The sequence below is a fragment of the Callionymus lyra genome, chromosome 7, assembly GCF_982586985.1.
Source record: "Callionymus lyra chromosome 7, fCalLyr1.hap1.1, whole genome shotgun sequence".
NCBI classification, from domain to species: Eukaryota; Metazoa; Chordata; class Actinopteri; order Syngnathiformes; family Callionymidae; genus Callionymus; species Callionymus lyra.
Window position 1 is genome coordinate 11,263,142 of NC_141824.1, and position 23,073 is coordinate 11,286,214.

The window sequence follows — 23,073 nt, forward strand, 5'->3', positions numbered from 1 at the left end:
AAATATAAACCATAAAAACGATGATAACAATAAAATGTGATTTAAAAGAATCGTTTTTTTCTCTATTAAAATATATATACGGTGCTGTTGAAACAGTATTTATGGGGAAAGAGTACGTGTATTTACGTATATTGATATTTTTCTACAACCAAAGGGACCACTGTGCACTAAAAAACTATGATAACAATAAAATGTGAATACTTCAAATATATCCTTGTTACTACAGTATCGCAATATATCATATCGTTGTCCCTGTACATCTCTACTGTACTGATTTGTGTTTTTTCATAGTTATTTTATAGTTTTTTTAAATAAAAAAATATATTACAGTTTTAATTAATGAATAACATGCCAACAAGTTTCAGTTAAATCCCAGCCACTAGATGGCAGCCTTTCAGCCTCCGCAGCTAAAAAGAACAGTGAAATCCCGCAAGATCTCGATGACGACTGAGGACGAGAGGATACATACCCCGTATAGTTCTTTCTAAAACCAACAAAATCCTGTCGGGCAGCGTACAGATAAAAAAATAAAGATTCAAAGGACCTCAGAGACAATATTGTAGACCACGAGGGAATCTTTTATCGCAGTGGTGCAAATGACAGTAAACTTTGATGGTTACAGACATCAGTCAGACTGTGGAAAATCAAGGCAAATAAACGTGTCTGTGAACATTACATTGTTGACGTTCAGAGATACTGCAACACGGGGCGCGTCAATTGCATTTATCGATGCAGTTTGTGATGGATTGCGCATTGAGAGGCACTGCCTCACCTGCCTCCCCTGACCGCACATCCCTGTAAGTAAGTAAGTAAAGTAATGGTTATTTCTAAAGAACTTTCTAGACCAGGGTCACAAAGCGCTTTAACAATAAAAAACAATACACAGTTAAAATATATACTTTAACAGCTCAAGACCACATAAGACGAACACAGGAGTCCCAGAAAATCACGGAAAAGCACAAATGAGAATTCTGACCTGCTCTAGTAAAATAACTCAAATTTCTCCGATCCTTAAAACTTAAAACTTTAAAATTCTGGTTCTTACTTTCAGATCTATTCATGGTCAGACCTTCCATCAGTGATCTGATCCAGCCTTACACCCCAGCTCGGGCTCTGAGGTCTGTGGATCAGAATCTACTGATGGTTCCTGAACATGCTTCTGGACCAGAGGAGAGAAATCCTTCCAGACTGTTGCTCCTAAGCTTTGGAACGATCTCTGTGTTTGATGATCTACTGACTCCTTCAAGAAACATCTTAAGACCATTTTTATTGGTGCAGGTTTTTCCTTGACTTTCTGGGACTCCTGTGTTGTTCTCGGTGTTATCTTGACCTTTTAAAGTATATATTTTATTGAGTATTGTTTTAGATTGTTAAAGCGCTTTGTGACCCTGGTCTAGAAAAGTGCTTTATAAATATACATATTGATGGTCACATCTTAAATGCGATCATTATTACATTTTTTCCAACTCGTTACGTCATCGCTCCAGACTTGCCTCACTAACCTACAAGCGTGTCCGTCTGACCAGTGTGTCCCTTCACTTCCTTCTGCCTCCTTTATGTAATTTCATCCCTCTCTCTCTCTCTCTCTCTCTCTCCCTCTTTCTCTCTCTCACGCCGCGCGCGCTACGTAACATGCGATTCCACGTGCAGGGAGCGACTTGTTTATATAAAACGAGTGACGGATACTCGGACCAATGGCGGAGCGCGTTTGGCGTGTCGTCACGTTCTCCATGGCAACCGGTTGTTAATGACCAATCGCGGCGGCTCTAGAATCGAGGTCGCCGGTACGGCTCGCTGATTGGTCGCCGGCCCCGCAGCCGGAGAGTGCAGGGGGCGGGGCTTGGGATTCACTGTGTCAAGCCGTCTGAGCTGCGACTCCCATAGACACACGCGCGGACCCTTTAACGCGTTTAACTCGCCTTTGGATTTTTGTCTCGCTCTTTGAAGACGACGACAGGGACGTTGACTTTCTTCTACGCGCACAGGTTGGTTTAAAATCAATTTTATTATCGGAGTTTCTGAGAAATTTGTACAAATCAGCGTAAAAAAAATTGGTTGCGTAACCGAAGCTCGGGTGCGCATGCGCCAGGTTGGAGCTTGCTCTACTTTCTGTTTTTTGTACTTTTTATGCGATAAAACCGTGATTTTGCTTCGTTTCGAGGTGGAAATGGAAGAAAATGCTGCTTTTAATGGATGCGGACGGATGGCGGGCGGTTAGATGTCACCCAGGCGTCGCTTTGAAGCGGCATCCTGACTTTTACATAACTGTGTCAGTGTACCGTGCCGTGGATTGCAGGTCAACGTGTGAGTGGAGTTTCTATAGCAGGTCAATGGAACCTGGACGAGGGGGAAGGGATTTATTTAATATAACTCTTTTATTTAGAGACATTATTCACCTTCGACTTCAAATACGACCTTATTAAACACATATAAATGTTATTAGTTGACGACTTTTTTTTAATTAATTTGTTGTTTTGTTTTTTTGTTTAAAAACAGAAAAATAATCTTTCGTTTTTTTTTATTGAAAGTATTTTTTACATTTTTAATAGAACAAATGTCAAAATGGAAACGTCGATACAAATGCCTCGTTTGCCATGTATTTCATTGACTTTTATTTAATTTCCTCAGGTGACATATTGACTGTTGTCGAGGCAAGAAAAACAACAACAACAAGTTAATAAAAGATCGTCAATTTAATGTGATTTAATAATCATTTGTTTAAAAACGGTTTTCCTAAACATAATCTTAATATTCACTTAAATTAGCGGCAAAAAAAATATTCAGAAATAAAATGAAGAAGAACCAAAAAAAAAGGGTAACAAGCAAAGAACTTATGTTTAGAGTTGATACAATAATAAATACAAAATAAAATGGTTAATTGTCTGAAACATCTTCTTCATGTTCTCCTCAGATTAAATCTGTCCTTATGTCCACACGCTTTATATTATGTTGTTTGTTTTCTTTATAGAAAAGTCCTTTATAGTAAACTGTACGTTTTAAAAAAAAGTGCTCATCGACACAGTTCTTTATTTAGAAACCTAAATATGTCGTTGAAGAATTTTAATCTGTGATGTTGTACAGGTTTATAAATTCCTGTGTCAGTGAAGCAGCAGTAGAACATCCATGTGACCGGAGCAGCACAGGGTTGTATAATTCCTCAGATCTGTGCTAGTGTGTTGCTGGATCAGGAACCACTGAGCCGGAGGATCACGAGGTTTGGCTCATCGTAGACGTTGAGTTTAAACCACCTTGGTTTGGTCGATCTATGGTTTTCTCTGGTGAACCGTCATCCAACATGTGTCTCTGGTTCAGACTCGTCATATATTTATATTTCAAGCTTTAAATCTGTTGTCAAGCATCACCATCAACATGTCCAAGGAAGGTGTGGAGATAACGTGTATTATACTTATAAAATACCATTACCATGCTTTTTCTAATGGCTGTTATCACACAATCTTAACCTGTTGACACACCTTTAACGTGTACTGACTTACCTTCCTCTCCTCTGAGTGGCTGTTGTCTGCAGCCAATAGGAAGCCAGCGTTCATCACTTGGCCACTTTCTTACCAAACAATTGGACCTAGACTGTCAAAGTGTGGGTGGATGGAAATTAAACTCATTCATGATTCACAGGGATGCATTGTAGCTCCAGGAAAGTTATGTAAAAGTGGTTATGTAAAGGAAAAAGAAAAAAAAAGGTAATTGCTTTTTGGAAGCTTTTACCTTCTTTATTATTCTTGAGAAACTTACATTGTCATTGAAATGGTGAACACAGAATCATTGGTTCAGATGTGTATATGAAAAAAGCCTTACTTTTTAACATCTATATCTATAAATACGCTGCAAACATGTGTGCCCTTCTCTCTGTGCCACTCTTTAAAAACCTGTAACCTTTTTTTTGATCATCATGAAGGGTCTAAAAAAAACTCGACTGGTGAGAACAAAGGGTGTTGTGATGGATCAGTGGTGTTGTTATCGATTAGTTTCTATTTTTAAGTGGCTTCATGTTGTACCTGGTATTGACCTTCTATTTATGTGTGTGTCGTAAGGATGAAACAAATGCTTGAAGTATTTGAGTACTTGGAAAAACAATAGGAATATTTTTCTCTGACCCAAGTAAAATTTCTGTTCGGTTTGGTAGGAATTGATTTTTCCTGGAAACAAACGAATACTCAATTAAATTGATATTTTCATTAGAATGCTCATTTATATTTCAGTAGAATACTAGATTATGTTAATATTTCAGTAGAATACTCAGTTACATTTACATTTTCAGTACAATACTAGATTACATTTACATTTTCCGTACAATACTCGAGTACATTTTCAGTACAATACTCGATTACATTTTCAGTAGAATACTTGATTACATTTACATTTTCAGTACAATACTCGATTACAGTTACATTTTCAGTATAATACACGATTACATTTTCAGTACAATACTCAATTACATTTACATTTTCAGTATAATACACGATTACATTTTCAGTACAATACTCAATTACATTTACATTTTCAGTATAATACACGATTACATTTTCAGCACAATACTCCATTACATTTTCAGTAGAATACTCAATTACAGTTACATTTTCAGTATAATACACGATTACATTTTCAGTACAATACTCAATTACATTTACATTTTCAGTATAATACACGATTACATTTTCAGTACAATACTCAATTACATTTACATTTTCAGTAGAATACTTGATTACATTTACATTTTCAGTACAATACTCAATTACATTTACATTTTCAGTATAATACACGATTACATTTTCAGTAGAATACTTGATTACATTTACATTTTCAGTACAATACTCGATTACAGTTACATTTTCAGTATAATACACGATTACATTTTCAGTAGAATACTTGATTACATTTACATTTTCAGTACAATACTCGATTACAGTTACATTTTCAGTACAATACTCGATTACAGTTACATTTTCAGTATAATACACGATTACATTTTCAGTAGAATACTCGATTACAGTTACATTTTCAGTACAATACTTCAAAACCATGTGTTTGCTGCAGCACTAATGAGTAGTTTACCTAAAGTTTTCTTGTGTTGTTCATGATATTAAACCTTTTTGTTTATGTTTCTCCTGCAGATTCTCTCTCCGGAACCGTCGACTTCATCGCTCCGGTGCCTTTTTCACGTGGCGTTGACATGCGGACGGCGTCTTGATTTAAGCTCCTTTCCATCAGACCGGGTCACTTCCATGTCCGAGGAAAGCAACCCAAGTCACTACCTGTACTCCAGCCTGCGTAGCCGTGAGCGGCCTTGTGAGAGGGTTGGCTTCCAGGCGACTGAAGGGGAGAGTCCCATCAGCCAACTGCAACGCATGGCCAGCAGCTACAACGAAGACGGCAGGGATGGCGTGGAGATGGAGCCGGAGCTGGGTCTCGCCTCGGAGGGGAGCGACACCAGCGCCTCGCCCGGATCCCCGCAGGAGGAGCGCAAGCGCCCTCGCCCGCCCCTGCACGAGGACGTGGAGATGGGGGGCAGCGGGTCCAGCGGCAGCGGCACCGAGTCTCACGGCAACGAGTCGCACGGAAACGACTCGCACGGCAACGAGTCGGTCGGCAGCTCCAACGGCAACGGCAAGGACTCGGCCCTCATGGAGTCCCAGTCGTCGGGCAGCAACAAGAGGTACGTCTAGGATCCATGTTTGGGGTTCAGACCTTCTGGGTTATGGAAGTTTGCTCCATTAGTTTTAAAGAGCTTATTTCTGCTGAATGAGTCATGGTGGAAAAGGTGTCATGGAAACTGTGCAGCGGATATTTGACTCGTGTGGCGCCGCCTAGAGGATATTGGGTGTTATTACATTGGCCACAATTGGAAAAGAACATTAGAGATTTATTCTTATAGCAGTTTTCAGGATCTTGAATCGTTTTTGGTCTGAAGAAAATGGCAGTGGTTACAAAATAATAGAAAGATATTAAGGGATTCAACGTGTTATTCAGTCTTTAATTTGTGCATTTATTGAATATAACAAAACTTGCATTTAATAAATGTAACATTTTGCTTTTTAATATATATATATATATATATATATATCTTTAAACTAATTGTAGCTATATAGACTGTATATAATGTCTAATTGTGATTTTCTTTACTGTAGCTTTTTCGTTTTTTTTGACTGCTTTGAGAGACGCTTAAAAATAAAACATCTTATTACCATTATTATTTTTATTATCATCATCATTTAAAACAAAAGTATGAAGACTCAACCTGAGAAACACATTCTAGTTAAATCATTTTTTGTATTTTTTCGGGACCCTAGCTCTGTGCAAAGTCATGTTTGGTCTCTCTCCGAGTCATGAGTTGCTCTTGTTGACAACCTTTATAGCAGCATTTTCTCCATAATAATATGTGTTTTTTGTCATGGCAGCTCCAACTCTCACAGCCCGTCGCCGCCGAGCAGCTCCAACGCCTTCAGCCTGGTGAGCTCTGAGCAGGACAACCCCTCGACCAGCGGCTGCAGGTTGGTGTTTTTTATCTTTTCGTCGCTTATTCATCCATTTGTGTGTTTTCTAATGATTATTTGTTAAATGTGATCGTTGTATTTTAGAGCTTGTGATGTGTAAAATATATCAGTGTCATTAGAAAATTGAATATTGGTTGAATTTAACCTTTTTTTTATTGAGATATTGTTGTTTTTAAGCATTGCATTATTTTTTAGGTAATTAAATTCAATAATTTCTATATTAAACAGTTAACTTTTAAAATGTACATTTTTTAAATTCAATATATTTTTTTAATAAAATGTTCTTTTAACCCATATCTCAGGATCAAGGTGACCCGAAAAGCTCCGAAAACAAATGAAAAAAAATGTGTTTGTGGTATCCATTGTGTGTATCGACCTCCACCACTGCATATGTATTTATGGAAGCCAGGGAGGTCACGTGACCGTCCTCGCGTCATATGATTGGCTGAAATTCGGCACTACTATACCACCATTTTTATATTGAAATTAAAGGCAAAAAAAATAAAGGAAATTTAAATTTAATTTAAAAGGCTACAAATATAAAAATGAAAATAAATTTGATAATCTTGATATCTTCAATTTAACTATTTTTTTAAATAATTAGAATTGGAATCAAAAACTTTATGTTGAAAAGTTTTATCCATTTTTTAATTATTCGATTTATTTATTTATATTTATTAAACAAATTCAACATCTCAATTTATAAAATGAATTTATTTAATACTAAGAAAAACAATTCTATTAAAAAGATATAGAATAACAAAAAATTCAGTGCTTAACCCTTGTGTTATCTCAGGGTCAAGGTGACCCGGAGGCCTAAATACCATTTTTTGTGGTATCCCCTGACCCGGAGATAACACAAGGGTTTAAAAACATATCAATAAAAAAAATAAATCAAAATGACGACAATAGAAACGTTGATTTCAACCCTTCAACCTTCTAATGACACTGATTCACCTTCATAGTCTCGAGAACCAGCTGGTTTCATCTCGACCTCCCGCCTCCTGATCTGCTCTCTTGAACGCTGTTGACAGCAGCGCTGAGATCGTGTCATTATTGACGCTCGCCGATCTGTCTTCACAGCAGCGAACAGTCGGCCAAAGCCAAGACGCAGAAAGAGCTGTTCAAGACCCTGAAGGAGCTCAAGATGCACTTGCCGTCGGAGAAGAGGAGCAAAGGCAAGTCCAGCACCGTCAACACCCTGAAGTACGCCCTGAGATGCGTCAAGCAGGTGAAAGGTGAGAATCCATTCTTCAGACACGTGTTTCAACACGTGTCGGCATCACTTATTATTTTCCTTTAATATGAATAATAAGCTCTTTTGTGTACATTGTGTTTTGTACTAATACTGTCATGTGGTTTGTAGCCAACGAGGAGTATTATCAGATGCTGATGATCAACGACAGTCAGCCGCCATGTTTCGACGTGTCGTCGTACACCATCGAGGAAATCAACAGCATCACCTCCGAGTACACGCTGAAAAATACTGTGAGTACTTTTGTCCTCTTCCAACTTTGATTACGCTGTAGAAATTCAAATTTTATTCTTTGACACTATATTTTTATTTATTTAATATTTTATTTGTGAGTTCATTTATTTTTCTATTTTTTTTTTTTATTGTATTGCCATAAAATATCCTGTTGCAAGTCGTTACGTCCTTCGCAGCTAAAGAAACAATCCCTGCAATTGCTGAGGACGAGGGGATACTTTTGACTCCCAAGAGTTTGTTCAAAACTGATACTGACTGGAAATAGTTTGGTTTTAAAAAAAAAAAAATAATGATACAATATTTTGCGATATATAGTGATACTGTAGTAACAAGTATATATGTGTAGTATTGTCGAGTACTTGACTCTGGTGTTGTAGTATTTACAGACCACATGACTCTTGACGAAGTCGTAACTGCTTTCATTTGTTTTCAAACCAAAATATGTCCAAACATCAGCTTTAAAAGCTGCTGGAGTCGACTGTATCCTCTCGTCCTCAGTCATCGCTGGGATTTAATGGTTCGTCTAGCTGCAGAGGACTTAAACTCTGCTGCCATCTTGTGGCCAGACATTTAGATGCGACAAAAAAATGTCTGCAATGCGGTTGACTAACGTTACCGAAAAAAGTTTCTAACAATTCTAAATGCGTGAAGTTTCTGGTCCAACCTTCTATCTTTGGTCACCAGGATATCTTCGCCGTCGCCGTCTCGCTCATCACCGGGAAGATCGTCTACATCTCGGACCAGGCAGCGACCATCTTGAACTGCAAGCGCGAGGTGTTCAAAAACGCCAAGTTTGTGGAGTTCCTGACCCCCCAGGACGTCAGCGTGTTCTACAGCTTCACGACGCCGTACCGTCTGCCCTCCTGGAGCATGTGCACCGGCACAGGTAACAGCCCAGCAAATGCGTCATGAATATAAAATGGATTTTGAAATATTTATATATACCATCTGTTCATCTGGCACAGAGATCTACATGAGCGCCGGTGGAGCACGTGGAAAAATCCACACCGGCTTTACCACATGCATGTAGTCATTTCACATGAGCCCGCCTGCACACGGAGACACGCATGTTTCGAACACGCTCACGTCAACGTGCTCATGACACATTAATAGAAACATGTTTGTACGTCAGCGATGGAAAATGGTTAATGATTGATGCATACATTTATTTCATATAAATATCTTTATTTAGCTGTCAAAATAAAATCCCTAAATAAGACCGTTATTAACTAACATAAATTATCTTTTATCAAACTATTGTAACTTTTGCGCAGTTTTTTATTTACACTTTTTAAATCCTTTTTATTTTATTTCTGTTTTTATGTAGTGCACCGTGTGACAACTACATTTCTAACTGTTTCTATATAAATAAAATAAATATTCTTATTGTAAGAAACCTGTAATTGACAATATTTAAAATAATAATAAATATCACACAAATTAATTAAACTAATTAAATGTAATGTATATATATTTTTATTATCTATGTCTGTCTGAAACATATAACAAGAGATTGATAAAATAAAAAATATACATATATTGATTTTGAATAAAATAATAAAAAATAAGTGTTTTAATTTAAAACATTTTTTTTTAATACTTTTATTCTGTATTTATTTTACAAATTTAAATTTTATTATACTTTTATTGGACTTTTAGAAACATGGAATTTCCTCTCTAGGAATTAATAAAGGAATATTATATTATATTATATTGTCCTCGAATGCAATATTTATTGCACTTTTTATTACAAGCAAAAAAACAAAACATAAAAAAACATCTCAGTCTGCTTTTGTTTTTGCCGCCACCTAGTGTAGAGTCTGTGTATTGGTTTCCTTTTCTTTTTCTATGATATCCTCGGTGAAAATAGTGATGTCGATTCCAATTAGGGAAAAAAAAAAAAACACTTCACCCCTAACTCGAATCATGAAAACGGGGAGCGCCTCGATAAATATAGATGACTAACCAATATGGAGGGTCTTGGAAATAGCCGGGCTAATGCATCCTCGCTTTTGTCGTATTCAGAGTCGTCGCCCACGGAGTGCATGCAGGAGAAGTCCTTCTTCTGCCGCATCAGGTGAGTGTCGACCACCTCCGCTCGCGTCTCTGATCCATCGCTTCCTGTTTAGGAAAGACTGACTCAGATCAGCGTGGGTGCGAGGCAGGAAAGGGAAGGGGCTTGTGTCTATAATTATTAGTCACTATTTACATTGGGTTTTTTTTTAATAGTGTAACGGGTTTAAAATAATAATATAAGATACAAAAAATACATCAGCTCACTTTTTTTGGACAATTTTTAAAAACAGAAAAATCAATATAATAATAAATGTTTATTTTTTTTAATTAGGTTTTGTCAATACTTTTTTTGACTCAACATTTAAACAATACTTTTTGATTTGGTCTCAGCGGCGGGAAGGAGCGCGAAGGGGATCTGCAGTACTATCCTTTCCGCATGACCCCGTATCTGATGAAAGTCCAGGATGCTGAGCTGTCTGAAGAACAGTTCTGCTGCCTCCTGCTGGCCGAGAGGGTTCACTCCGGATATGAAGGTGAGGGTTTAAACAAAAAAAATGTCTTAGTCATGAAGCCTATTTTTTTTTAAATGAATTACTGGTACTGAGCATATATTTTTATTTATACTGAGAAAATGTTGTCTTGGCTGTCATTTATTTATATTCTTATTTAATGTATTTATCCATCTGTTTTTTTGTGTTGTGTTTTTACATTTATTTAATTATATATATATATATATATATATATATTTATATATATATATATATATATATTATTTAGTTATTTTAATCAAGATTTTTATTACATTTTTTTTAATTAATTGTCTTTTTTTTAAATTAATTGTAATTACTTACTTTTATTGAATTGCGACACTGTTTTTCATATAAATTGTTGTTGTGTTTGCAGCTCCCAGAATCCCTCCTGACAAGCGCATCTTCACGACCACACACACACCCAACTGTGTGTTCCAGGATGTGGACGAGAGGTGAGAACAAACTCTTTTGAATGGTGTCTTTATGATGAGAACTTGTTTAGAAAGCTATATTGTTATGATGAGTGAGTCTGAAATAATGCACGTAAAATAAGACACATTCTTGTCGTCCAGGGCGGTTCCTCTGCTGGGTTATCTACCCCAGGATTTGATCGGGACCCCGGTGCTGCTCAACCTTCACCCCAGCGATCGACCCATAATGTTGGCTGTTCATCGAAAAAGTAGGAATATTTTTTAATCCACGTGGTTCCGTTTGTCGTTGTTGTTTTTTTATTCAAGTTTTAACTGTTGCTGGTTCACAGTCCTGCAGTACGTCGGGCAGCCATTCGACCATTCCTCCATCCGGTTCTGTGCCAAGAACGGCGAGTACATCACCATCGACACCAGCTGGTCCAGCTTCGTCAACCCCTGGAGCCGGAAAGTGTCTTTTGTCATCGGACGACACAAAGTCAGAATGTAAGTGTTTTTTATTCATAACTTCTTTGTTCTATTTTATACATATTTGTAATGATTTGCGAACGTATAGAAAGTAATGCATTTAAAATAATACACTAAGAAAATAAACTTTAAATTAAAAATAATACATTAGTATACATGTGTTAGTACAAATAAACATAAATATTGATCAAATCAAACTTTACTGTCATTCAGCTCAACATACAACTATGTTACTCAAGAAAATGTAAACAGTATGTTCTTTGTCTTTATCTTTAGACTTGGATTGTGTAATTGTGTTCTTTCTCTTTATTTCTCTTGTTCTTATTTTATTTTATTTTATTTTAAATTATTTTTATAAAAAATTGCTGTATGTATTGGCTACTGGAGAAAAAACAAACGATTTACCGAAGGAGACCTCCTGAGGGATCAATAAAGTTTTACCTTACCTTACCTTACCTTAAACGGATAACCAGGTAAACAATAAGTGCAGTAAAAACAGTTTCAATTAAAATCCTAGTTAATTTTTGTCTATAACTCGAGATTGATCTCGTGATTTTTGAGTGAACTATCACTTCAAGTCATTAGCTACTGTAAGAAAAACATGGTCATGGTTCAAGAGATGTTCAGTGAAATGTAACTTCTGTGTCGACCCATGCAGGGGTCCCGTGAACGAAGACGTCTTCGCCGCGCCGGCTTTCCACGGCGGGAAGATGATCGACTCGGACATCCAGGAAATCAGCGAACAGATCCATCGCCTGCTCCTCCAGGTACGACCACATCACCTGTTCACTGTCCTCTTTTCTCCTGAAGGTTCTTTTCTAAAAAAGTTTGTTCCCTCAGCCGGTCCACAGCATGGGCTCCAGCGGTTACGGCAGCCACGCCAGCAACGGTTCCCACGAGCAGCTGGTGAGCATCAGCTCGTCCAGCGAGAGTAACGGAAACGGGTCGGCGGCCAACGCCGCGGCGGAGGAAACCGGCAAGTCCAAGCCTCCCAGGACTTTCCAGGAGATCTGTAAAGGGGTCCACATGCTTAAGAACCAGGACTCTCAGGGGTGCCCGCGGTCTCCGCCTCCTTCGAAGCCCGAGCACAAGAGGACGACTGATGGTGAGTTTGTTTCCACTCGAAGTCCTGATTGATCTTAAATATTAGCCTTTTTAATAATGCACTTCTTTACTTCACCTACAGGTCAGCGAAGTTCTCAGTTACGCCTTAAGGACTCTGCAGCGTCCCCTCAGGTCAGGGAGGGAACTGCAGCCTGTATAGAAGACTTGACCTGCAAAGACCAGACGGCGTGCTCGTATCAGCAGATCAGCTGCCTTGACAGTGTCATCAGGTGAGAAGTCGTGCTGTTAGAACGGTTTCTACTGCTTTGATGCATTAAATTAATTATATATTTGGAATTGACTTGAAGTGTATCATAGTAGGTCGTCAGCATAGAGAGAAACGTTATGTCCATTTGACCATGATTTTGACTTATTTTTATTAATTTAATTTAGAACCTGATACACTTCCGATATTCTCCAGTAGAGCCTATATATTTCAAATTAATTCCAGAGGATTTCAAGTATATAATGGTAAGTCATCAGTGAACAGGGTCAGCTTGAGTTCAATTATTTTGACTTTTTTGATTAATTTCATTTATAACCAGATACTCTTTAAAAATCCTCTAAAAGTGCCAATTTATTAGAAATTGATTTAGGAGGTTTTAAAATGTATAATATTAAGTCATCTGCTTACAGATGAAAAATATGACCATTTTTATAATTGAACTTTTTTGATCAATTTAATTTAAAACATGATACACTTTCAGAAAATCTCCGGGAGAGCCTATAAATTCAAGAACTTCAAGTATATAATAATAGGTCGTCTGCATACAGAGAAACATTATGACCATTTTCACCATGATTTTGACTTTTTTTTATCAATTTAATTTATAACCCGATAGACTTCCAAAATTCTCTAAGAGAACCAATATATTTAAAGTTAATCAGAGAATTTCAAGCAATTAATAGTAAGTCATCACAAACAGAAACCTCATGTATGATTTTGACTTTTTAAATGTTAACCCTTTAACTTCTTCTACAGGTACTTGGAAAGCTGCAACATTCCGATCACTGTGAAAAGGAAGTACCAGTTCTCCTCCAACACAACGTCGTCCAACTCTGACGACGACAAGAAGGGAACCGTGGACGAGCTGCAAGTACCTCCCGGCGGCTCAGCAAGTAAGTGCGAGACTCGTACATGTGACTCGAACCTTTGTCTGGAACTTTGTTCTGATCCTTCTTCTCTCCATGAAGATGCTGTGATGCTCGATGGTCAACAAGGAATATCGACCATGAAGGAACCGAAGAAGCCTCAGGCGGGCGACGCCGCGGTCGTGGGAGGCCCCCTGGCCCCCCTGACCCTGCACAGTAAAGCCGAGAGCGTCACGTCCCTGTGCAGCTACAGCAGCACCATCGTCCACGTCGGGGACAAGAAACCTCAACCTGAGTCTGGTGAGTCTCGACTTTAGGTTTCAAATGTTGAGTGGTTTTTAATTTAAATGTTTTTATCAAGCATTTAATTCGTTTTTAAATGTATTTAACTCAATACTTATTTATATAGAAATGTTAATATTGTTTTATTTAATTCAATCATTTGTATTTTGAAAGGCTACATTTTTTATTATAATTAAATAAATTCTATTTTCAAAATGAAGAACTTTTTTTACATGAAGTTAGATATTCTTATATTAGTAATTAAAAAATAAATGTTCTAATTGCAATAGTTTTTTTTTTTTTTTATTGCTAGCGTTTTAAATTCAAAATTAAAACATTTGCTATAATAGTTCAAACAGACAAAACCAAAAGAGCACCGAACTGCTTGATCCAACTTTCAGCCAATCGTGTAAGGCACAGATGGTCATGTGACGAAAGCAATAGCTTAGTACTTGAAAGTAACATAAAAAAATCTAAAAAATATTAAATAAAAAAAAATATATATTATTTTTTAATCATATGAATCAGAATATAAAATTCTACGCTTATATTAGTTTATTTTTTCCCTAATCAACTGTAGTCTTATTTCAACTGTATAGTGTCTTGAGATAACTTTGTTATGATAAGACACTTTAAATAAAATTGAATTGAATTGAATTACAAATAAAATAAATACAAACTTTTCATATACAAATGATCGATATAATTTAATAATTACATTATTAATAAAGTATAAAGTGCTTATTGACAAGATTAAATAAAAAAAAATCCAAGTTTCATCAACAATTAAAACTGTTCAACTTAACCTATGACCCTGATGTACTTCGCGACCGTTGCTTTGTATTGACGACCGTCTCGTGGCGCAGAAATCATCGAGGACGTGGCCGAGAGCCCGGCGCCGCCGGCGCAGCCCGTCAGCGTGTCGGTGTCGCCGCCCAGCCAGGAGAAGGAGGCGTACAAGCGGCTCGGACTCACCAAGCAGGTGCTGGCGGCTCACACACAGAAGGAGGAGCAGGCCTTCCTCAACCGGTGCCGAGAGCTCAGGAACGCCCGGTCCTTCCAGAAGGACTGTTCCACGTACCTGCACAAGCAGAGAGGCCCCGCCCACGCCGAAGGTAAACCACCACGAATCTCACTTTATTTAAGCGCATGTCGGACCAGCAGGTGATTTCACGAGGTTTAGATAAGGAACAGAGATGATGGTTTTTAATGATAACGGTGCAAATGATGGTGAAGAAAGTAAAGTTGTTTGGTAAAAGAAGAAAAGCTCAAATTTAATTGAATTTTAATTTAAATGATTTTGGCTACTTGGCTTATACTTTTATGCCGTTTTTCATGATGTCAATTTTTTTAACTTGAGTACAAGTATATTGGTATCATTAGAATATTCGTAATTGAATAAAAATATTCAAATGTCTTCACATTTTCTTATTTTCACATAGTTTCTTATTCTTATTCCAAAAATTCAAAAATAACATTTCTAAATCAAATCTTTTTTCGTTCGCAGTCTTTTAAATTCAATATAAAAATGTTGGTTTACGATGTCATGTGATCATCTGCACAGCGCATGATTGGCTAAAAGTTTAATGAAGAATTTTTTTTTTTCTTTAAGTAGCTCTTTACCTTTCTGGTTATGTCTGTTTTCACTATTATACCAACATGTCTATATTTAATTTAAATACTAAAAATTAAATATTGAATTATGTTTTCATTATTGAAATTAGAATCTCAAAATGTGTAAAAGAAAGAAATTATTTTATTTTGAAAACATTCAAATGTTTTTATTCAATTATTAAATACAAATTCAACCTTTTAATATAGAAATTATTTAATTTAATAATTTGTTTACTTTATTTCAACTGAAATGCTCAACAAAAACATTTGAGAACAACACAGGAGTTCGAGAAATTCAAGGAAATTGCTATGAGAAGCTATAAATGGTCTTCAATGGTCTTTCAGAAGCGTCTGGCGTCCGTGGTGCCACCAAACAAGGCCACACCCGACCCGAGACCGCCGCCAGAAAAGGCAACCGCAACCGCAAGTCCAAGAAGCCTCGCATAAAGCACCCGGAGTCCTCGGACAGCGCCGTGTCGAACCGCAAACCCCGACCTCCGCTCCAGGGACTGAACCAAACCTCGTGGTCTCCTTCGGAAGCCTCCATGTCGGCGTTCAACGCCTCCTACCCCGCCATGGTGCCCGCCTACCCTCTGTACCCGCCCGCCTCGGCCGCCCCGGCTCAGGTCCCCCATCAGGACCACCCGACTCTCCCCGCCGGATTCGTGGAGGGTCCGACGTCGCAGGCTCCCGCGGCGCCCGCCCCGTTCCCGACGCCCATGGTGACGCCCGTGGTGGCTCTGGTGCTGCCCAACTACCTGTTCCCTCAGATCGGACAACTGGCGGCCGCTCCCAGGCCGGCGTTTTTCCCCGAGCAGACCCAAGTACAGCCGGTGTTTACGGGCCAGCAGCCCTTCCAGACCCAGCAGCCCTTCCAGACCCAGACGCCCTTCCAGCCCCAGACGCCCTTCCAGCCCCAGACGCCCTTCCAGCCCCAGACGCCCTTCCAGCCCCAGCAGGCCGCCTTCACCATGCAGACCCCGGCAGCCTTCGCCAGCCAGCAGATGTTCCCGGTGCAGACGGCGTTCCCGACGCAACAGCCTTTCCAGGCGGCGCCCTCCTCCGCCTTCACCCCGCAGCCGCCCTTCGCCGCCCCGACCCCCTTCCCCGTGCAGACTCAGTTCGTGGCCCAGGCTCCCTATCCGCCCCAGTCCTTCCCCTTCACCCTGAACACGGAGCCTCCCAAGACGGGGACGGCGGAGCCGCGGGAAGTGGCGTCGCGCTCGTCCACGCCGGCGTCGGGCGCGCGGGAACCCGCCACCTCGCCCACGCTGTTCGAGTCGCGCTGCAGCTCGCCTCTGCAGCTCAACCTGCTCAGCATGGAGGAGGGGCAGCGGCCCATGGAGCGTCAGGACAGCACGGCGCTCCCTGCTGGAAGTCAAGTGAACGTCATGGTGGCTTCAGGAGGACTGCAAGCCAAATCTGAGATTCATCAGCAGGTGAGAGCGAACATTTCAGATCATTAGAAACACAGAAAATATCTTGTAAAGAATGTGTGCATTGGTGATGCGACACTTCATGATGCAGGGACAACGATACGAAGTATATATTTGTAGTATTGTCGAGTACTTGACTCTGGTGTCGCGGAATTTACAGACCACATGACTCTTGACGAAGTCGTAACTAATTAAATTTGTTTTCAAACCAAAATATGTCCAAACATCAACTTTAAAAGCTGCTGGAGTCAACTGTATCCTCTTGTCCTCAGTCATCGCGAGATCTCAAGGGATTTCATTGTTCGTTTAGCTCTGGAGGACGTAATGTCTGCTGCCATCTAGCGGTCAGGAAGTGTAATCGCAACACAAAAATATAAATAATGCTGTGAATATTCGCAACAACAAAAGAAATCTGATTATTTTAATTAATACACACTTTATATATACTATGTATTCGAGAGCCCCTAAAGAGACATGGAAGTAGAACAAATCTTGAAAAAGGATCTTAAAGAGTCGACTTCTTTAGAAACTTTTTCAGTAAATTTCTTCTCCAGATCTTTTCTGATTGCCATACTTGACGATTGAGTACAACTTTTTGCACTTTATTTTTAAAAACTCAAGATCTTTTTAACTTTTACCTTCTTCCATTTCCCCTTAGGGGCTTGAAATATAACTGTAAAATAACTAAGGTTAAAAAAAATCATTCTAAAAAACAAAAAGTGTATTTTTCAAGTAATAATAATAGTTTTATGTTTAAATATGAATTAAAAAAATGTATTTTTAAATGGATTCAGTGCTGTTGAATATCAATACATATTTAAGTGTTTGGTTGTTTTCTGACTGTCTTATATTGACATCCAAATGTTTCCAGGTGGAGTCTCCCGGTGAAACCGTCCACAGCGATGGTAACTCCTCGTGCTGTGAACTGATCGACATCCTGCTCCAAGAGCACGAGGACTCTCACTCCGGTACCGGATCCGCGACCTCTGGCTCCATGGGATCCCGATCGGGTTCGGGCTCCGGTTGTAACGGATGCGGGACGTCGGGAAGTGGAGCCTCAGGCAGCAGGACAGGTCGGTCACGACTCTTGCTTTGATCGCATGTTTTCCTGGAGTTGAAGTTCATTGACGTTTTGGTGCGTCGTCACCGTTCACTGCCCCAGGTCAAAGGTCAACATAAGCTCTGCTGCAGAGTTTCAGGAGTTACGAATTTTAATTAAAAAAAAAAAAATGGCACAAACTTGTTACAACTTTAACATTTTTATCAGGTATTTGCGTCACAAAAATTACACGGATCTGGTGAAACATAAAAGTTTAATTTCTATTTTAAAAGAGACTTTTGTTACCTTTTTATGTTGCGTAAAACTCATTGAAATCTCATTATATCCCGGCGACGACTGAGAACAAGAGGATACAGTTTAAAGCTGATGTTTAGAAATATTTTGGTTTAAAAAAAACAAAACAAATGAAAGCAGTTACGACTTCGTCAAGAGTCATGTGGTCTGTAAATAGTACAACACCAGAGTCAAGTACACGACAATACCTCACATATATACTTGTTACTACAGTATAACAATATATTGTATCATGAAACGTATCGTATCGCCAGATTCTTAACAATAAACACCCCTTATCTGAACAAGAAGAAGTTTCAATTTATTTTCTCAAAGTCCTCTATCGGGTCGTTGTACTACAACTAGGTTGTACTACAAGGTCGTACTACTACATCCTACTAAAACTGTGTCTTTGTTGTGTAAAGTGTTTCTTTGTGTAAACGTTTGTTTTCCTCTACAGGGAGCAGCAACACCAGCAAGTATTTCGGCAGCGTGGATTCTCTCGGGCACGACTCGAAGAGCAAGACTCGAGGCGGAGACTCTGACGAGGGTCAGTCTCAGGCCAAGACCTCCAGCAAAGCGGACGAGGATCCCTTCAAGTACGTCCTGCAGGAGCCGCTCTGGCTGCTGATGGCCAACGCCGACGACAAGGTCATGATGACGTTTCAGATGCCGCCCAGGTAGGAACGCTCGTCCTAGAGAACACTGGAGAACCGTGGCTAAGTCTATGGTATTATGGGATGCGCAGGGACATCCAGAAGGTCCTCAGAGATGACAAGGAGCGGTTGAGACAGATGCAGAAGAACCAGCCACACTTCTCCTCGGATCAGCGTCGCGAGCTGCTGGAGGAACATCCCTGGATGAGGAGAGGAGGTTTACCGTCGGCCATTAACGTCAAGGTCAGAATCCTCACTTCCTGTTTCGTATCGACAACTGTTGTTGTTGAACTCTTAAGTTGTCTCTGGGTCAAGGTGACCCAGAGTCCTGAAAACAAATGTGTTTGCGGTATCCCTTGTGTTGTCTCTGCGTCAAGGTGAAAGACCTCCACCACAAGGGATAAAACAAACACATTTGTTTTTACGGCCTCCGGGTCACGTTGACCCTGAAATGACACTACGGTTAAATGTTGGAAAATAACCTCAGTTCATGACGCATCACCAACAATATTGACAGATTGATCAATAAGGTTATCGTTGATTAATTGATACATATGTTTTTTACCTTAATATACAGTATATAAGTGCAAAGTTTGAATTTTTTATTGCATTATGGTTTGCAGCATTTCAACTTTTTAAAATGTATATTATATTGTATATTGAAAGGTTGAGTTTGTTTGAATATTTTAATCAAGTCATTGATTTTTACTCATTTTTAATAAATTAATGAATTAAATATGATCTGTATAGAATGGTTGTTTTTATTGAATAATTAAATGTATTAATTTATAGAGCAAAAGTTTTATTTGTTTTGTTGAATAATTGAATTTGAAAATCTTATTTAAATTAATGTATTTTTTCCATGTATAGTTTGATAGTTTAATTTCAATTATTCAAAATATTAAAGTCTAAATTCAATAGTTTTTAAATGTGTAGTCTTTTAAATTCAATATATAAATGTTGCCTTAATAGTACAAATACCCAAAAAGTACTGAGCTATTTCATCGACCTCTCAGCCAATCATGCGACAGGCTGGCGATCATGTGACTGTTGCTCTTTTTGTATTGGCCCTATTATAGCAACATTTTTACATTGAATTTAAACGGCTAGGAATTAAAAAATATTGAATTTAAACATTTTATTTTGGAATAATTAGAATTACAATATAAAACTCTATGTGTAAAAACAAAATAAATTTACAATGTCTTAATTGCAATTATTCAAAATACACAATTTCTATACACAAATGAATGAGTTTAATTATTCAACAAAAGAATTGAATGCTTTAAAATAAAAAAAACAACCACTAAACAACTAATCATCACAATTTCAGAGTAAAATAAATCATTTTAAGTCGTATTTAAAGTCCAACACTTTGCATCTTTGCGCTCACAGGAGTGTCTGTACTGCGAGGACGCGACGACGTCCCCCCTGGAAGAAGACCTCCCGGACATGGACATGGGAGAACTGAATGAGGAGGTGAACCAGGAGCAACGGTCGGAGGACTCGACCTCGAAAGAAGGCTCCTGAGGAGACTCTGGACGCGGCACATGGACAATCTTGAAACGTTGTGGATATGTATAAAGAACCAGCTCCGCCTCACTCGACGCACACTCAAGGAGTGCGTCTAGATGCTGTCTGTACTACATATGGCCACACGAGGGCGCACACGCGCTTTCAAATCTACCGAGGACCTGCATCATATGGTGCTCCAGGATCTTTAATTTAACTGTTATTCACTTTGAATTCTAGTTTGGATTATGCATCGACCAATGAAAAAAAAACACAAGTCACTGATGGTGTTTTTTTTTGTTTAGGAAGCGAGACAATCGTTTATATTTATTTATTTTTGAAGATCGTTTATACATCTCGAACAGAAGATATTCAGCTTCGGCCAAATCAGCTGATCTCAGATCCACAAACTAGAGTCACTTTAAAATAAACCACGACCCGTTTTCCTGCCGTGTTTTTTTTATTTTTATTTTATTGTATTATCGCAACGACGTCCTCTTATGTTTTTTTGTGTTATCGTCATGTGATGCAGCTTTATGTTGAAATGTCGTTTACACGAACAACCCAACTTTATTTAAACTCACTTAAGTACTTTGACAACAAGAGGTTTGTCGTCGTCCGGCGCACAAATCTCATCTGGGAAATTTCTTTCCTGGAATCGAGAGGAGAAAAAAAACACAAACAATGCAGCGTTTGAAATGTAGCTCAGCAGGGACTCATGTGGCCTTCGTCGTAATCTTCTGCGTTACACAAGTAAAGGCACATGTTGCCGAGCCCCCCCCCCCACGCCCCCAAAATCCCCCTCCTGGTCAGAGAGGATCATGGGAGATGTCGAGGAGAATGTAACCCCCAGACTGGACCAAGAAGATCTCACTCTTGAGTCATCATTTTATCTTTTATATGACATTTTCTAAAGCTCTTGTGGGGACCCTACCTCTTGAGAAATCCCAGGTTACTGTGAGAACACACGGGTCAGTAGAGAAGGTGGATCGTCGCCTTAAGCATCCGTCGTCGTCTCTTTATCGAGGCCAGTGCGACTCCAGGTAAATAGATGCTTCAGGCGAGTTATTTTTCTATTCAACGCCTTATTGACCACATGAGGGGCGACACGCCGGTGGGCGGGGGGGGGTGGGTGACCCCCCTTCTGTGCTGCGAATACGTCGACACGGTACCGGCACGTCCTGTTGTGCCTCGGTGTGTAAGAACTGTATGAATCTGCGTCGGCAGGAAGTGTATTTTTTTGTAAGTAAGATCTGTGTCCGAGACAATGTTGGAATAAAATGATCAAAATCTACTTTCTTGTCTTAACTTATTAACTTCTGAATATAATGAGCAGCATTAATATCCATGTTTCTTTATTAAATATAACATTTATTACTGTCAATAACTGCTTAAAAATCATCAATAAATATATTTACTTCTGATCGACCACTTTATGGTTCAACAACATAATAAAATACTAGTTTCTGTATAAGAAGCCACGAACATTCCATATAAAAAATATACAAATTAAAAACTTTTAAAGTTAAGTTGAAGAGATTCTGTTGGTGGTGTTTCAATGAATACTGCCTTTTTATTTAAAATTTAAAAAATAACTTGTTTAGTTTAATTGTATTTATTTTTTGGTTTAACTAATATCCTTTTTATTTATTTGTATCCAAATTTAACTTTACCTTTGAGTAAATATACTTCTATTTTGATTTATTTTTTTAACTTGACAAATGTCTTTTTTTTTTTTACATATTATTCTTTTCTTCTTCTTTTATTGAAAAAGTATTCTTTTTGTTTTTTAATTGAACAAATATCCTTGTATACTATTTGTTGTTTTTCTTTCTTTTTTATTGAATGAGTATACTTTTTATTTATTACTTAATTAAATTTTTTGTTTAATTTAACCAATATCCTTCCATTTTAAGTATTATTTTTATTTTTTCAATTGAACGAGTATCCTTTTTATTTTATTTTTTTAAGTATTATTTTTAGGTTATAATTAGTAGTTTTTTGTTTTCTTATAAGTAAATTATTAATAAATTAAAGATATCATTTATAATTTAATTTATTAATAATTTAATTAACCGGATGCATATATATATATAATATATTATATATATATATATATATATATGATATATATATATATGATATATATATATGATATATATATATATATATATATATATAGATATATAATATATTATATATCTATATATATCATATATATATATATATATATATATATAATATATTATATATATATATATATATATATATATATAATATATTATATATATATATTATATATATATATCATTTAATCCAGCTGTTATATATCATTTAATAATTAATTATTTCAATGCCTTGAAATGCATCCGGTTAATTAAATGATTAATAAATTAAATTATAAATGATATCTTTAATTTATTAATAATTTAACTAACCGGATGCATTTCAACGCAGTAACACGTTTTTCTGTCTGGTGGCGACAACGAGCGAAATAAAGAACAATAAATACGTTTAAAAAACTCCGTATCACGTGACTCTGAATGACTCAAACCGTTGTGTCAGAAAATACGATCGAGTTTATTTTATTAAACATTTTCCACC

At 37.9% G+C, this 23,073-nt stretch overlaps 1 protein-coding gene across 1 annotated transcript; it reads left to right on the forward strand.

Annotated features, from left to right (window-relative positions):
* Positions 1–1,856: 1,856 nt before the first annotated feature.
* On the forward strand, positions 1,857–21,763 carry LOC148075031 (period circadian protein homolog 2-like). Its single transcript, XM_087796477.1, has 22 exons — positions 1,857–1,985; positions 5,130–5,671; positions 6,414–6,506; positions 7,593–7,747; positions 7,876–7,997; positions 8,683–8,884; positions 10,024–10,075; positions 10,405–10,547; positions 10,918–10,996; positions 11,117–11,223; positions 11,305–11,458; positions 12,099–12,207; positions 12,281–12,545; positions 12,627–12,774; positions 13,527–13,663; positions 13,739–13,936; positions 14,785–15,033; positions 15,878–16,971; positions 17,840–18,041; positions 18,762–18,981; positions 19,050–19,200; positions 20,353–21,763. The coding sequence occupies exons 2-22, from the start codon at positions 5,241–5,243 to the stop codon at positions 20,485–20,487; spliced, it is 4,446 nt and encodes a 1,481-aa protein (XP_087652603.1). The 5' UTR covers positions 1,857–1,985; positions 5,130–5,240; the 3' UTR covers positions 20,488–21,763.
* The last annotated feature ends 1,310 nt before the right edge of the window (positions 21,764–23,073 follow it).

Excerpts from the sequence above, each read along its gene's own strand:
- LOC148075031 (XM_087796477.1), top strand. The coding sequence starts at position 5,241 with ATGTCCGAGGAAAGCAACCCAAGTCACTACCTGTACTCCAGCCTGCGT. Across the intron at positions 12,208-12,280 it reads TCCATCGCCTGCTCCTCCAG|CCGGTCCACAGCATGGGCTC; the intron begins GTACGACCACAT and ends TTGTTCCCTCAG. Across the intron at positions 15,034-15,877 it reads AGGCCCCGCCCACGCCGAAG|AAGCGTCTGGCGTCCGTGGT; the intron begins GTAAACCACCAC and ends ATGGTCTTTCAG.